General features: G+C 33.1%; 5 protein-coding genes, 1 non-coding gene and 1 pseudogene across 7 annotated transcripts; 2 read left to right on the top strand and 5 right to left on the bottom strand.

Annotated features, from left to right (window-relative positions):
* Window positions 1–118: 118 nt before the first annotated feature.
* Window positions 119–958, bottom strand: AT5G43540 (C2H2 and C2HC zinc fingers superfamily protein). Its single transcript, NM_123720.2, has one exon. It carries the CDS (start codon window positions 818–820, stop codon window positions 407–409), a length of 414 nt encoding a protein of 137 aa, NP_199167.1. The 5' UTR covers window positions 821–958; the 3' UTR covers window positions 119–406.
* Window positions 959–2,201: 1,243 nt separating this feature from the next.
* Window positions 2,202–2,272, top strand: AT5G43535. The gene has a single exon. It is a non-coding gene; the product is annotated as a tRNA-Gly (tRNA).
* A 516-nt stretch (window positions 2,273–2,788) lies between these two features.
* Window positions 2,789–8,542, bottom strand: AT5G43530 (Helicase protein with RING/U-box domain-containing protein). The gene is made up of 18 exons (NM_123719.2): window positions 7,149–8,542; window positions 6,840–6,973; window positions 6,630–6,765; window positions 6,478–6,531; window positions 6,204–6,353; window positions 5,965–6,116; window positions 5,792–5,876; window positions 5,463–5,681; window positions 5,238–5,381; window positions 4,993–5,145; window positions 4,851–4,918; window positions 4,635–4,757; window positions 4,443–4,542; window positions 4,201–4,313; window positions 3,553–4,123; window positions 3,389–3,460; window positions 3,204–3,302; window positions 2,789–3,105 (listed from the first exon to the last, which is right to left on the bottom strand). The coding sequence occupies exons 1-18, from the start codon at window positions 8,484–8,486 to the stop codon at window positions 2,983–2,985; spliced, it is 3,834 nt and encodes a 1,277-aa protein (NP_199166.1). The 5' UTR covers window positions 8,487–8,542; the 3' UTR covers window positions 2,789–2,982.
* Window positions 8,543–9,296: 754 nt separating this feature from the next.
* LURE1.5 (Putative membrane lipoprotein) lies at window positions 9,297–9,725 on the bottom strand (the record flags this gene model as incomplete). Its single annotated transcript, NM_001036928.2, has 2 exons — window positions 9,616–9,725; window positions 9,297–9,520 (listed from the first exon to the last, which is right to left on the bottom strand). Exons 1-2 carry the CDS (start codon window positions 9,662–9,664, stop codon window positions 9,297–9,299), a joined length of 273 nt encoding a protein of 90 aa, NP_001032005.1. The 5' UTR covers window positions 9,665–9,725.
* A 1,778-nt stretch (window positions 9,726–11,503) lies between these two features.
* Window positions 11,504–12,582, top strand: AT5G43520 (Cysteine/Histidine-rich C1 domain family protein). The gene has a single exon (NM_123718.2). It carries the CDS (start codon window positions 11,622–11,624, stop codon window positions 12,372–12,374), a length of 753 nt encoding a protein of 250 aa, NP_199165.1. The 5' UTR covers window positions 11,504–11,621; the 3' UTR covers window positions 12,375–12,582.
* A 378-nt stretch (window positions 12,583–12,960) lies between these two features.
* On the bottom strand, window positions 12,961–13,456 carry LURE1.4 (Putative membrane lipoprotein). Its single transcript, NM_001036927.3, has 2 exons — window positions 13,331–13,456; window positions 12,961–13,235 (listed from the first exon to the last, which is right to left on the bottom strand). Exons 1-2 carry the CDS (start codon window positions 13,377–13,379, stop codon window positions 13,012–13,014), a joined length of 273 nt encoding a protein of 90 aa, NP_001032004.1. The 5' UTR covers window positions 13,380–13,456; the 3' UTR covers window positions 12,961–13,011.
* A 1,712-nt stretch (window positions 13,457–15,168) lies between these two features.
* Window positions 15,169–15,538, bottom strand: LURE1.6 (annotated as a pseudogene). Its single transcript has 2 exons — window positions 15,488–15,538; window positions 15,169–15,392 (listed from the first exon to the last, which is right to left on the bottom strand).
* Window positions 15,539–15,754: the final 216 nt, after the last annotated feature.

Here is a 15,754-nt window from a genome sequence, read left to right as displayed (position 1 = left end):
TGGGGCAATACCACCAAACCGCCAGTGGTGGGATTAAAAACCGCAATCCTAGAACCACGGGTGCAGCATATTAATCCGTTTACAGGGGACAGATTTTCTATTTGCCAAATTTTTTTATATATAGAATGCGAAGATCTGGACAATTAATTAATTATGGGACAGATTTCACTATGTTATGGAAAAAAACTATAATGAAAATAATATGATATAAGATAAAAGATTTATATATATCTCATAGATAGATCACAAAACATGCATAAATAAATACCCACCAAAAATATCTTACCTTGACATATTATAGTCTCATATACGCTTTCCTAGATTACATATATCAACCTCGAAAACCATATAATATACACCAAAAAAACGTATTATTATACATCTATAGAGGGTAAGAAGTTGATGATCATAAGCCAAGACGCAGCTCCAAATCGATTTCATTTCCTTCAACGACGACGTTTTCTCTCCTTGTAGCCATCGAGCCGATTCGTAAGTGTTGGATGTAGTTCGAGGTCGTCGTCCTCAACACGACGGAGTCTACTTGCTCGTAGCCTCCAAGGTCAGACGCCACGTGGAAACATCTATGAGTTTGCGAGAGTGCCACGTCAGCATCGTTTTGCACCTTGGCCTTGTTGAGACGGTCACGTCGATGGATGTTCATATGACCACCTAAAGCTTGTGCGTTTGTGAAACCTCTTTTGCAGAAAGTGCACTCGTACATTCGTCTCGTCACGGTGGAGACTGACGACGACGACGTACGACGGTGCCTGACTGCTCCGGTTTCTGATGACGTGGACGACGATGATCTCTCACACTCCATATATATATATATATATGTGTGTGTTGCCTCGATCGATCGAGGGATATATATTTTGAAGAAATATTGATACCCGAAATATAGGACTTTAAGGGAAGATGAAAGATGAAAGAGTTGTCAAATGTGTTGAGTGCATATAAGGATGGTTTATATGATAGAGGAAACAAAATTTATATATAAGACTAATAATACTTTTCTTGATGTGTGTTTATATGTTTGGAAGACATGATTTGGCTTTTTCTTTCTTCGTATATTTATGTACCAATTTTTTCTTATAACTATCACCGTATTTGAAGGATTTATTTATTTATTTATTCTCATGTATTATTTATATCTAGATTATAAATGTAGCCTATTATTAATTATTAACTTGCTAATAATAGAAAGTTTATATAGCTAAATCTAAGAGGCAAAATAAATTTATACCACTAGAAGGTATTGCTCCTCAAAAATTACGTTTAGACCATGTTATTCAATTGGTTCTCTAGTAAATCAGTGAAAAAATATATTTATTTTGTGAGTAGTGATGATCTCACAATTATCTAAAACTTTTACAGTTTTGTTTCCAACAAAAATACACATGTAGAATAAATTATAAGATTATGATTTTTTAATCAGTAAAACAATATTTACTATCGTCTCTAGTAGTTTTGTTTACAATACAATACTCGTATATAAACACAAAGCAACGAACATAAAACAAAATATATATCGAAAGAGACATAACAAATTAAAGATTTGATTATAAATCAGATAAAACCAATCCTCACATTAATCCAGTTAACTGAAATCCAAATCAACTTCAACTAAACTCTTCAATTAGTCCACAAAATTACAAGAAATGATGACAATTAAAAGGCAAGGGAGTGGTTTAAATCAATCGTGTTATTATATTTTAATTTATAAAATATTCCTTTTGTGTTTGTCTTGTAATAATCTAACCTTTTATCGCAAAACGTTTTTAAAAGTTAGGTCTCGATTGACTGCTTACTTTTTCTACTACAAAATATCACAACGATCATTTTTTACTAAAACAAAAACAATATTTTGATGAAAACGAATTATCATAATTCATAAGTCATAAACTTTCAAAAATTTATCAAAGAGATAAAGATAACATAGACATAATAGAGTACAAAACTAAACTTTAGTTTATGGGCTAAAAATAAATATTAGCTTAGGTGATCGTAAATAGTATTTTCTTGATTAAACAGCTCGAAAAAATGAAGATGTCATTTGATTGCAACTCGAGTACACTGATTCGTTTAATTACTGCCACATCATTGATTGATTACGTTACATGTACACCTAATCCGGTTTGTTTGGGTTTGGTCTGCTTTCCATCATTAGTTTAGAATCCTAGTTCCACAACATTCCGCAAAAAGCACCAGTGGTCTAGTGGCATGATAGTACCCTGCCACGGTACAGACCCGGGTTCAATTCCCGGCTGGTGCACTTTTTGTTACTTTAGTGATTTTTTTTTTCCTTTTTTCTTACATTACGTTTCCAGGCTGGATGTTCGTCTCTCTATATAATTTGGTTGCAACCTGCAAATATATTTGTATACACTAGTACTTTTTGATTCATGACTAGATTCATCGGATAGACGAAAATCGACAAAACCTAACATATTTGTTAAGTAGCTTATGTAGATTGTAGCTATATCATACTCATACAATATTTGCATAGGAAAAATCTGGCTTCTGAAATTTGATTATGTAGCTTTGGCAGTGCCGTATTTTACACGTAGTTTGTTACGGAACAATATAAGACAAAATCATTAGAATCTTGCTTGTAGGTTACGGCACTTAGTTTAGTAGTTACTCATCTGCAGAAGCAGAGGAATGGTGAGAAAAACTTGACCAGATTTGTTGCCACATCTTTCTTTGACCCACTGATCTAAACCACTGAAGCTGCTTTTTCCAAACTGGTTTCTTTTTTTTTGTCTGTTTTTCTGATCGTAACTGATGTTTCAAAATTACATAATCCACGTTCAACTGTTCATATACACAATATGTGGATCGAGACAATCAGTGTTCAAAATTACTTATAACTCATTAGGGGAGAAAGATAAATAACTTGTACCAATATTTACATGAAAAAAAACAAAAAGAAGACTCTCTAACTTCAAAAGACGATTAAAAAGAAGACTTTCTCCAAGTCTCTCATCGGAACAACATTTTAAGCTCCTCAAGTCTTGCAGACCGGACTTCTTCATCTGTCAAAGCTCCGGCAATCATCCTCTGCTTCCTTGCCTGAACTTGCTGCATCCGTTCCTCCACTGTATCCTGCACACAATCATCCAAAACAAACACAATGTTACTTACTTACGAGATCTTGCTTACGATGCTAGAAACTCAGAGAAAGTTGCAGTTTATAGTGTTACCTTGACAATGAATCTTCTGACGAATACCGTTCGTTTCTGCCCTATTCGATGAATTCTCATGATCGCTTGCTCTTCCACCGCTGGATTCCACCATGGATCCTACGTATTTCAAGAAACATAACCAAATGATCAATTCATCATCATCAAGAAGACTTAAAAAAACAAAGCTTGAAGAGAGATGGTACCATTAAGAAGACACTTGAAGCTGCAGTTAGATTCAGACCGACTCCTCCAGCTTTCAGAGACATAAGCAGAATCTGTAATACATCACAGAAGCAGAAGCATAAAGATCTTAAGCTCTCTGTTCGATTTGGACAAGAGTTAGTTAGAAATTTAGACAATGACTTACCGTTTTCTGTTTGGTTTCATTGAACTCTTTCAAAACCTTTTCTCTTCCCTTCTGAGCCAGCTTCCCATCGAATCTAAGAAACTCAAATCCTCTTCTTCGCAATGGAATCTCCAAAAGATCCAAAAATGAAGTCCACTGGCTAAAGACAATGCTCTTCTCGCCCGAACCAGATTTCTTGATCTTCTCTAAGCACTTGAGCAGCTCCGAAACCTTTGAAGACTCCTTCCAGTTCTTTACCACATCAACACGGAATATACTATCTGTCGGGCATGAGATAAGTTCGGTTCTCTTCAGGATTGTCCTGCAGATTGGGCATAGACCACAAGATGGAGAGCGCCAGCTAGTAAGGAGACATTCACGGCACATTCTGTGAGCACAAGGTGTGAGAACGGGATCATCTGCAGACTCCAGACATATTGGACATTCTTTGCTATTGCCATCGCGTAAATCTTGGATAACTTCTTCGATATATGCCCGAGAAGGAGCATTTTGGGAAACAGAGTCAGGGTTGTTATCAAGAAACCTCCTTGCAAGGCTATCTAAGTCAGCGTACTGTTGTGAATCTGCTCGGCTGCAATTTATTTCCAGGTATAAGAATCCATTTCAATGGAAATAAAAGAGTTTATTGAATGATTTTTTGCTTTGTACCTCATAACTAGAAAAGGGTGGTTACAACATTGGCGTAGACGGAGGAGGAGCTCGAGGATGTTTGCATAGTTGTGAAGAACTTTTCCTTGTGCCACAAACTGGTCAAATTGGACCTGTTCCAAAATAAAGGAGAATGTTATGCATTTACCAAAGCATCAAGAACCATTACAACAGATCATAATCAATCTTATAACAGACTTTATTGAGCTTGAAGCCTATAACTATAAGTTGATAACACTTACTTTGGATCTCTTGAACAAGGCTGTATAGAAGTCACGTTCTGCTTCAGATTGTTCACATTCAATGACTTGGACGTCGGTTGGAGGAAGTTCAAGAATTAGACTGAGAATTTGCAGAAAAGGTAGTGGAAAGTTAAGCATAAGACAAGCAAAAGAAAAGAGAAAAAGGGGACTAAAACAAAGAAAAAAACTAACCTTCCTTCTTTGTCCCTTGTTTCCTTTGTTCTTCTCAGCATCAATGGCCTCAAAATCGCCTTGATCAGCTTCAGTCCTCGTGGATCACCATTTTCATAAGGCTTCTGTATCAACTTACTCCACCTATATATACATATACAATACACGAGTAAAAGTCAAATAAAAAAGAATTATATACCGAAGAATAGCACGATTTTAGATGAAGTCTGATCATACCAAGCCCAATTGCACCATGGTTCAACATGCAGGAAACATAGAAGACTGTATAGATCTTCGAGCTTGTTCTGCATTAAAGAGATAGGGAGTCAGTAAGTGCCAAAAAAGTATATCTATCCATGAGTTGGTTTTACTATCTTACTTGTAAGGGAGTCCCAGTCAGACACCATCTGCAATGTGAAGATAACTCAAATGTGGCTTTAGCAGCTTGAGTTTTCCATGATTTGATCGTGTGAGCTTCATCAAGAACAATCCTATACCAATCAATCCTGTGGAAAATACTGTTTGCCATATCCTGCATGTCATGAATCTCAGAATTTTAAGTTCAACTAAACAGAAAACAAACATGTTTTGGAACACAAAATTAACACATGATATTATTCTAACCTGCTTGTAAGCTGAGGTTAAAACACCATAAGTTGTCAAAACCACATCATGACTCGCTATTGCTTTCGCGTCATGTGTCCTATCCCCTCCATAGTAAACTAACACAGACACAGTGTCAGGCTTTGAATGAGTCTCAAGCTCGTCCTGAAAATAAAGTGAAAATCCATGAGACTTGTGTAAAAAACTAAAAAACATTTAAGAAGACACAACTGTCAAGGCAATCACCTTCCATTGGCTTAACAATGCCATGGGACAAATAATAAGAGTGCCTCCTTTTGCCTTCACAGTCGTTAGTGCCATATGAATCTCCTTCCTATTGCGTTTATCTGCATTAACATCTGCCACCAAGACATCTTCATTTTCCGGGTTACCTCGGCCTGGCCGTGCAAGTATTAGTGCAATTGTCATCACAGTTTTACCAAGTCCCATGGCATCTGCCAATATCTGCAAACAAAAAAGTTCAAATATTTGTAAATTTCACAAGCAGATAATATTTGCCTCTAGAGAGGAACACATGTTTTAGAATGAAGGTTCAGCGTGATCAAGAATCATACTCCGCCTCTTGCCATCTGCGTTGCTGTTGGAAACTGGATTGTTGCTTCACCACTAAAGATGTTCAAATAAATAGAAGGTGCCCTCCTGAATAAAATGCATACGAATCAACGTTAAAAGATTAGATAACATATACACTTTGCAGTTTGTTCTGAACATCTGAGATAGTACATACTCGTCACAGATTCGATAAGCCTCCCAGCAAGGATGTAGAGTTTCAGCTGCCTTTTCAACATCAATTCCTTTCTCAGATTCCGACATCCAGTAGAGAGCTTGTTTCTGGTACGGTCTCAGGTTACACGTGAGTGTACTTGGAGCTTCCATTTCCTAAACGATTGACAAGAGAAAATGACATTAAAATAAGCTTTTTTTTTAAAGAAGACAAGAAAAAATTTCCGGTGAATATTTTCATACCTCAAGGTTGTATGAATCGGCAGCGCCGACAACCCGATTCATATATGACTCAGGAGCCTCTTCTTCATCTTTGTTCTGCTCCAGAGACTGTTGACAACCTTTTCTTCTTTTTGCTATGGCCAACAATGCTGCTCTTTCATCATAGTCATCCTGACCAATGAAATGCATAACTTAGTTTTCCACCAAAGGAACAACGAACTTAAGATTCGTAACGGCATAATTATCCTACATACATTAAATGAGTTTCAAGGAGGGACTGAAGTGGAACACATACCTCCAAATTCAGTGAACGTTTACGAGAGTTGAGTTCCTCAGGAGTAAACTCCGCCTGTTTGAAAATATATAAATGAGAAACTAACAAGTGATGGATATGAAACATGATTCTAATCCCATAAAGCTATTGTAACATGGATATGTGGCACATACCTTTTGATAAGGTTTGATTGTCAAGTGTTTGAAAAGCTGGAGAAGAGGATGAAGGGTGGACTCAAGGTTTGGGGAAGAACCAATCCGCCAAGTGGATTTGCTAACATCAGTGAATATCGAGCTGTGAATGTAAAAACTGCAATCCAAAAGCCATATATAAGTTTCAAACAAAACTATCAGTCAAACTAACACAAACGAAACAATATTTACCTGACATATAGCATAATTTCTTGCATCATTGTAAGAAATGGTGGCGCCGCTACACATCTGCCTAACATCTTGACCTTACCAGATCTTAAAAGGCTCACAGCCCAATTTGACCACTCCATCGGAAGTCTACCAATCTATAAGACCATAAAGCCAAAAAACTGCAGTCAATTTAATAAACCAAAACAAAAGTATGACTGGAAGAGTTTAGTTTCCTTAAAACTACACAAATTTTCAGTATCTCACAACATGAAAGATGTCAGAATCTTAAGAAACAGAAACACAAATCGTTAAGTATCAAAAACAACTTACCTCTCCACATCTTTTGGTAGAGAAACGAACAATGTTTGGGACTTTCCATTTTGCAACAGAAGAAAATGTGAAATTCACAATCTCATTATCTTCTAATTTCCTTCCTTTACTCGTAGAAGTAGCAGTAACAAGTGACCTCCCAACCAAATACCAATCTTTCTCCACCGGAAAATCTCCATCTTCCACTTTCACCTTTCTTGCTCCAACTGGTTCCTTCTTCACATACACAGATTTCTGCTCACGGCTAAATTTCACATCTTCCACTTGAGAACTCATCTTAACAGCTTCCACCTTTATTTCCTCAACAGGTTCCATCTTCACATGAGTATAACTTTTCTCTGATTCCAGATCAATAACTTCAGGGGTATCCAACTTCTCTGGTTTCACAACTCGAAGAGGCGTCGGCGCCAGGATACAGCTTTCCACACCGACTGGTGCATATGATTCCATCTCCATTTTCCTTCTCTTGGCTGATGTACCATCTGAATCTCCAGACGAAAAGAGATCATCATTCTCTTGCTCTAGCTTCTTATTAATCTCACTTGGCTGGTCTTCCAGGACTTTGATTACCTCATCCTTCTTCTCAAGCACATTCGGAAAAACAGAATCTTCTTCCAATTTTGTACCTAAATCAGGTTCTTCTTTCACCTTGACATCAACACACTCATAATCTAAACCTCTCGAAACAGTTTCAACCACAGATTCCGCTATCGAATCAGCAATCATTTCTTCTTCTTTAACAACCACCAGATTATCAACACACAATTCAGGGTCCACTACCTCAACCTTCACATTACAATCACAACCCGAAGCAGTTGAAACAATTTCAACAACAGAATCTTCTATAGAATCAACAATCATTTCTTCTTCTTCTTTAGCAACCACCAGATTCTCAACAAGCAATTCAGGTTCCACTACCTCTACCTTAACATTACAATCATCACCAGAAGCACTTGAAACAATTTCAACCACAGAATTTTCTATCGAATCAATAATCATCGCTTCTTTGCGATTCTCAACATCTAAATCAGGTTCTCCAATCTCTAGATTCTGCTCCCTAAATGAATCAGATTCTACAATCTCTTTGTTCACACAAGTAAAACCATCACTAATTACCTCGTCTTTCGCCGGAAGCGTAACCTCCGAGTTAGATCCATCGGAGTCAACAAGGCTTTGCTCCGCCGGTAGAGCTGAGATTCGGACTCCAGTGGTTGTTCTGATGACTAGAGAGGATTCGTCTATAAAATCGGGAGTATCTGCAACGATCTTACGATCATCGGAACTCGAAACAGCTTCGGATTCGGTTAACCGCATCTCTGCGTCATCAACAATGGCCATTTGGGAAGAAAGGAGGAGAGGGAAGAGAGAGGCGAAAATGGAGGATGAGAGTGGGGGGCGTAGGGGTTTTAAATAGGAATTGGTCTTTTGGGATTCTAGTTTTGGCGCGAATTGAAGTGAATGGGTTTGGTAATAAAATTGGCGGGGTGTTTTTTGGAGCCGAAATTACTGTAAATCTCGCCGTTAATTTACCAAATTTATGTGTAAAATTTTGCCTCTTTGCAGGATATTTAGAGTATTTCCTTTTGCAAACCTTAAAATTAGGTAAGCGAATTTGGTTAATCGATTTTTTTGCTTTTTCAAAAATCTTACCGAAATTATGATAAAAAATTATTTGGTTCGGATATCTGCTATTTTTAAATAAAAATAAAATCTACCAACACCTTTTTCTTTTTTTTTTTTTGTTGAAATTCAGTTAATGTTTTTAGATTTCTGAGTTTTCGGTTAATTCGCTTCAGTTTTCTCAATCCAAAGGACTGGATTCGACCCAAATATTTTATTCGTGTTGCCTTCTTTAATTGCTCCATAGCTTGTATAACATCCAATATTTGATTATTGATTTGTATTTTAGGTTTGGATTCTTTTACTCTAACTGGTCATTACAAATGAGGATCCGCGCCAATTATGTCATCTTCAACATTTTTTTAATTTTTCAATGACTTATGTTTCCAGATAAATTTTATGTTAAGTGCACACTATAAAATTTTTAGATTATTATACATGTTCATTATTGTAAAAAGAAGGGCATGGATGAACATTAAGCAGTAATATAATTTGTTTTTTATTAATGTTTAACAAAATTACAATACCTTATTTAATATCACTAATACTGTAACGACAAAGTTTTCTTTCAAAACTACATGTACGAATATACTTACCCCGTCTCATACAAGCTCTTGCGCAATCAAAACAGTAACCAATTCTCCCAATTTTAAGTTCTTGGTTCAGTGAGCGTGGATCAAAAGGACTTGCTCTTGGACTGAAAGAATATGTTCTCTCTTCATCACTAGATCCATTTATAAGTACTGATGTACCTATCAAATTTTCAAAAGATATATCAAATTCTTAAACAGTTTTTGTAATGATTATAATACTGACACATTATCCTAATTAAATAATTTAAACTTACATGAAGAAACAAAAATTAATAGAGTTAAGAATATAATAGGCAACTTCATTTCTTGGTAGAAATTAACCAATATCACAAAGAAAATATATTAAATATTATTGTGAATCGTTTTTCTTTTGTTTTGCTCTGGAGTATTAAAGCAATATTTAGTCATATTTATAGACTCTGTAGATAAATATGTTATATAAAGAGTTAATTTTCAGTTAAACGTTTTATTTTGTTATAAAGTAAAATTTAGTAACATATTACGTTTGTTTTTGTTTTAAAATTATAATTTTTTAGTTATTAAAATCTGTTATATATTGGTATAAATAGTAATATACATCTAATAAGTGCAAACAATTACATGTTTAAAACTTTAGATTTCAAAAATTACTATTGATGCCCACATTTTATTTAAAATATTTAATTCGAGGAACTAATAAATATATAATATAATTTGATTAAAAATATCAAAAAGTTCTATATTATATATATACTAACTCATGATGCCTATCTTGCTTTTCTAACAAAATCTTAAATCACTTTTGGATTCCTTATTAATACTTATGATCTTAAAGATGACCAAATCAATTAAATTCTTATATGCCTCGAATCAATCCAAACTCTTTCTACATATGTATATCTTTTAGTTATAAATTGCTTAAATTATTTATTAATAAGAAAATCTTTAAATCACCTTATTTCATTTTTTTTTTTGAACAAACACCTTTCAGTTTTTATCTATAGAAACAAATTATTCTTCAAAGTCTTATAAACAAAAGTCTTTTAAGTTGTAACCTGATTATTAATAAGATTTGGTATTAAGTTTTTGAGATTGTTTTACCAAAAAAAAAAGAAAAAAACAAGTTTTTGAGATTTAAACGAAAAAAACCCCTCAAGTATCGATAAATCCATTTTAAAGCCCTCAGCTATATTATTAATGAAAAAACCCTTAACTAAGAGATTTAAGTGACAAAAACCCTTAAGTATTAATCAATTTTTTTTACTTTTTGTGCAGCATCTTCAATATCTAAATTAGTAATAAATGATGATAAACTTGGAGACTCTTGTATAACGAAATCAGAAAAAGAATTTTTCGACTTTTAAAGATATATACCTGAAACTGCATAGATTTGAAACTTTTCTAACGGGGATGACACTATCTTTAAACCGTCAAAGTTTTTAATAATATTCCAATACATGATCAAATTTCCAACCATATTTGAAATTTAGATCTTGCATATATATTAGCATTTCTTAATTTCCCTTGATTGAACTGGATACAGTTTTAAGAAAAATATAAATAAATAATGATGCTTGCATGTAGTTTATATAGAATACTCACTACATCATCACTTGAAGCACCACTTGAATGTTTATATTCACATTATTTGATCTATGCATGTTGTTTTCTTGTTGCTTTCTTTTTTTTGGTAGGGAATTGATCTGTACAGAAGTTTTCGTTTGTTTTAAGACTTAAAACTATGGTTAACCAATTAACCTTTTTTTTTGGTGAGAAGAGGGGAGACAACCGACAATATATTACTCAAAACTATATTAAACCAATTAACCTTATCAAATGGAAGTTGCACAAGATAAATTAGATAATAATTAGCATAGACTTAGAGACGTTGACCTCATTAAACCTTATCCTCTCTACACACACACATATATATATTATGCGGATATGCCCTAGTTGCTATAAAACTCGGATGTTAATTAGAATATTTATTTCTACAAGTTATCTTAATCTTAGAATAATAAACACCAAAGCGCGTCTAAATACTTTTATTTCCTAAACTTTGAATCCCAAATGTCAAAGTCTCCTATACAGATGTCAAACCTTATAATTAGCGAAATAGCATAATACAATGACAACTTGATTAATATAATCAATAAAACGAAACGCATACTCATTAAACCTACAATTATAATGAAGTCCTCTTGCAGTTTTTGGTATATAAAGTTCCACACCCTTCTCCCTCAAAACAACCAAAACCAAACACAAATCAATAACATACTAAATGGCTTCAAGAAAACCAAAGGCCAAACCGGTTAATCGCCAATCTGTGAGGCACCCAAGTCACAACCATCCGCTGCGTGTCTTTAAAGCCAAAGAAGAGGATGAGACCGCATGCTCTGGCTGCGAGCTAGAGCTGACCGGGCAAGCTTTCAAATGTATAAAGTCAGAGTGCGATTACTTCTTACACAAGTCATGTTTCGACCTTCCTAGTGAGACCAATAACAAGTCTCACCAGGACCACCCTCTGACCTTGCTTCATTCCCCACCAGATGATCGGTCTGTCTACACGTGTGACGCGTGTGACCAATACGGATCTGGATTTTCTTACCATTGCTCAAACTGCAACTACAGTCTTCATGTGGGATGTGCGTTTATCCCTGAAACCGTAGATCGTGAAGATCATGAACATCCACTCACTCTTCTTTATTGCACACCGTGTAAAGGACGTGAAGACACGTACTTCACTTGCAGCGCTTGTGATGAAACTATTTCAGAAGATCTATGGATGTATTACTGTAAGGATTGTGACTATGGAACACATCTACACTCATGTGCGGCATATGAAGACCAAGGGAAAGAAGAAGAAGATGAAGACGAAGAAGGAGAAGCGAGTTCTCCAGCTTCTAGGATAAAGTCGTTGATGAAGGCGCAAGACGAGATGGCGGCTATGCAGCTAGAGGCACGTATTGAGAATGATGCGAGGAATGCTGCACTTGATCTGTGGGATGAACCAAAACGTAGATACTATTGGTGATCAAGAAGGGACGAATATATTTATGAATATTGATATTTTTCTTTGCGAAATATGGTTTCCAAAAATAAAGAAACAATAGATATATTACTCTTTCTTGTTTGGTTCTTGTTTATTTGTGTGGATTTAATCATAAACACTCGTGTGTAAGTTGTTTATTTTGCAATATGAAGAAGAAGAAAAAATTTAAGTTGATTTGAAGATTTGTTTTCTTTCATTTTCTCTATCGTAACTCGGAAGAGGTTTAGGTAAATATGTAACATAATCAAACATATTGGAACCTTATTTATCTAGAGATGTGACGGTGATTAAAAACTTTGACCCTTTAAAAAACTTTCAAACCCGTATTTTATATAATAAAATAGATTTACAGTATAGATGAGCAAAATAAATTTGTTTAAATGTAAAATGTTTAGAAAAAAACTAACAGTTTCCTTGATTATAATGAATAAGTTTAATTTTTCAAAAATATTTTTTTATTTGTCAAGGACTTATGTTTCCCAATAAATTTCATGTTTAATGCACACTACAAAACTGTTAGATTATTATACATGTTCATTATTGTAAAAAGAAGGACATGGATGAACATTAAACAGCAATATTTTTTATTATTATTAATGTTTAACAAAGTTACAATGCCTTATTTAATATCACTAATACTGCAACGACAAAGTTTTCTTTCAAAACTACATGTACGAATATACTTACCCCGTCTCATACAAGCTCTTGCGCAATCAAAACAGTAACCAATTCTCCCAATTTTAAGTTCTTGGTTCAGTGAGCGTGGATCAAAAGGACTTGTTGTTGGACTGAAAGAATATATTCTCTGTTCATCACTAGATTCATTTATAAGTATTGATGTACCTATCAAATTTTCAAAAGATATATCAAATTTTTAAACAGTTTTTGTAATGATTATAATACTGACACATTATCCTAATTAAATAATTTAGACTTACATGAAGAAACAAAAATTAATAGAGTTAAGAATATAGAAGGACACTTCATTTTTTGGTAGAAATTAACCAATATCACAAAAAAAAATATGAAATGTTTTTGTGAATCGTTTTGGATTTCGTTTTTATTTTGTTTTGCTGTGGATTATTTAAACAATATTTAGTCATATTTATAGACTCAGTAGATAAATATGTTATAAAAGAGTTAATTTCATTTAAACGTTTTATTTTGTTATAAAGGAAAGTTCAGTAACTTATTTCGTTTGTTTTTATGTTTAAATTATAATTATTTAGTTATTAAAATATCTTATATATTGGTATAAATAATAATATATATCTAATAAGTGCATACAATTACCGGTTTAAAACTTTAGATTTTAAAAATTACTATTGATACCCACATTTTATTTAAAATACTTAATTCGAGGAACTAATACTTATATATAATAGAATTTGATTGAAAAGATCAATAATTTCTATATTATATATATACTAAACCCCAAACCAAGCACTAAGAAATATCGCAATGAATCCTACACTTCTATATCTGAAGAATCGAATCCAAACCACAAACTGAATGGGTACCATTATATAATTATATATATAAAATATTAATTATTTTTAGACTGGATGTAAGCCAATGATCCAATATTACAATTATAAATCCAAAAATATTAATTATTTTTTAGATCAAAATAACTAAAATATCCAATAATAACCAAATTATATGAACATTCTTAGTTATATTTATCAAAATTTAAGCAAAGTTTTTTTAAATTTAACCAATTGTTTTATCAGAATATTCGATATTTCGGGTACCCGAACTCGAACAAAACACCCATGGCTAGATTTTTATTTTGTGATAGTTGTTGACATCAGTATATCTAAAGATTTCATTATAGCTGGTCTAGTTAGGGTTACAAATTTGTTTGCACAGCCCACTAAAATCTCCAATGTTTTCTCACAATCTTAATGTTGAGGATTTTTTATTGAGTGCTCTATGTTGTTAATAACGAAAAATGTAGTAATTTCCAAATTAAAGAGCAAATCAACTAGTGCAATGATACATGTTTCTATCTCTCTTAGGTGATCCGAGAATAGATTTAAAAGTTTTTTTTTAATAGGTAATTTTATCATTAACTAGCAACGTTTCCCTTTTGTAAGGAGTTATCTTTATAGTGATATGGAAGAAATAATAAACACCATGACACAAGAATAATTGTAAAACACCACTAATGGAAGAATTTAAACCTCAATTATGTCAAAGTATATTAGTTGAGACAATAGATATATTACTCTTTCTTGTTTGGTTCTTGTTTATTTGTGTGGATTTAATCATAAACACTCGTGTGTATGTTGTTTATTTTGCAATATGAAGAAGAAGAAAAAATATAAGCTGATTTGAAGATTTATTTTCTTTAATTTTGTCTATCATAACTCAGAAGATTTTAGGTAAATATGCAAAATAATTAAACTTATTGGAACCTTATCTATGTTGAAATGTGACGGTGATTAAAAACTTTGACTCTTTCAAAACTTTGAAAACCATATTTTATATAATAAAATAGATTTATAGTAAAGATGAGCTAAAGAAATTTGTTTAAATGTAAAATGTTTAGAAAAAACTAACAGTTTTCTTGGTTATGTTGAATATGTTTTTTTTTCAAATATTTATTTAGTTGTCATGGACTTATGTTTCCCAATAAATTTCATGTTTAGTGCACACTACAAAACTGTTAGATTATTATACATGTTCATTATTATAAAAAGAAGGGCATAGATGAACATTAAACAGTAATAGAATTTGTTTTTTTATTAATGTTTAACAAAGTTACAATGCCTTATTTAATACCACTAATACTGCAACGACAAAGTTTTCTTTCGAAACTACATGTACGAATATACTTACCCCGTCTCATACAAGCTCTTGCGCAATCAAAACAGTAACCAATTCTCCCAATTTTAAGTTCTTGGTTCAGTGAGCGTGGATCAAAAGGACTTGTTGTTGGACTGAAAGAATATATTCTCTGTTCATCACTAGATTCATTTATAAGTATTGATGTACCTATCAAATTTTCAAAAGATATATCAAATTCTTAAACTGGTTTTGTAATGATTATAATACTGACACATTATCCTAATTAAATAATTTAGACTTACATGAAGAAACAAAAATTAATAGAGTAATTAAGAATTAAAAGGCAACTTCATTTCTTGGTAGAAATTAACCAATATCACAAAGAAAATATATGAAATATTTTTGTGAATCGTTTTGGATTTTGTTTTTCTTTTGTTTTGCTCTGGATTATTTAAGCAATATTTAGTCATATTTATAGACTCAGTAGATAAATATGTTATAAAAGAGTTAATTTCATTTAAACGATTTATTTTGTTATAAAGGAAAGTTCAGTAACTTATTTCGTTTGT

Source organism: Arabidopsis thaliana, chromosome 5 (assembly GCF_000001735.4).
Source record: "Arabidopsis thaliana chromosome 5, partial sequence".
Taxonomy (NCBI): Eukaryota; Viridiplantae; Streptophyta; class Magnoliopsida; order Brassicales; family Brassicaceae; genus Arabidopsis; species Arabidopsis thaliana.
The sequence above is the reverse complement of the archived record's forward strand: the minus strand, read 5'-3'. Positions and strand labels throughout refer to the sequence as shown.

Excerpts from the sequence above, each read along its gene's own strand:
- AT5G43540 (NM_123720.2), bottom strand. The coding sequence starts at position 820 with ATGGAGTGTGAGAGATCATCGTCGTCCACGTCATCAGAAACCGGAGCA.
- AT5G43530 (NM_123719.2), bottom strand. The coding sequence starts at position 8,486 with ATGGCCATTGTTGATGACGCAGAGATGCGGTTAACCGAATCCGAAGCT. Across the intron at positions 6,532-6,629 it reads CAATCAAACCTTATCAAAAG|GCGGAGTTTACTCCTGAGGA; the intron begins GTATGTGCCACA and ends ATTTTCAAACAG. Across the intron at positions 5,146-5,237 it reads TAACCTCAGCTTACAAGCAG|GATATGGCAAACAGTATTTT; the intron begins GTTAGAATAATA and ends CATGACATGCAG.
- AT5G43520 (NM_123718.2), top strand. The coding sequence starts at position 11,622 with ATGGCTTCAAGAAAACCAAAGGCCAAACCGGTTAATCGCCAATCTGTG.
- LURE1.4 (NM_001036927.3), bottom strand. The coding sequence starts at position 13,379 with ATGAAGTGTCCTTCTATATTCTTAACTCTATTAATTTTTGTTTCTTCA. Across the intron at positions 13,236-13,330 it reads ATTAATTTTTGTTTCTTCAT|GTACATCAATACTTATAAAT; the intron begins GTAAGTCTAAAT and ends AAAATTTGATAG.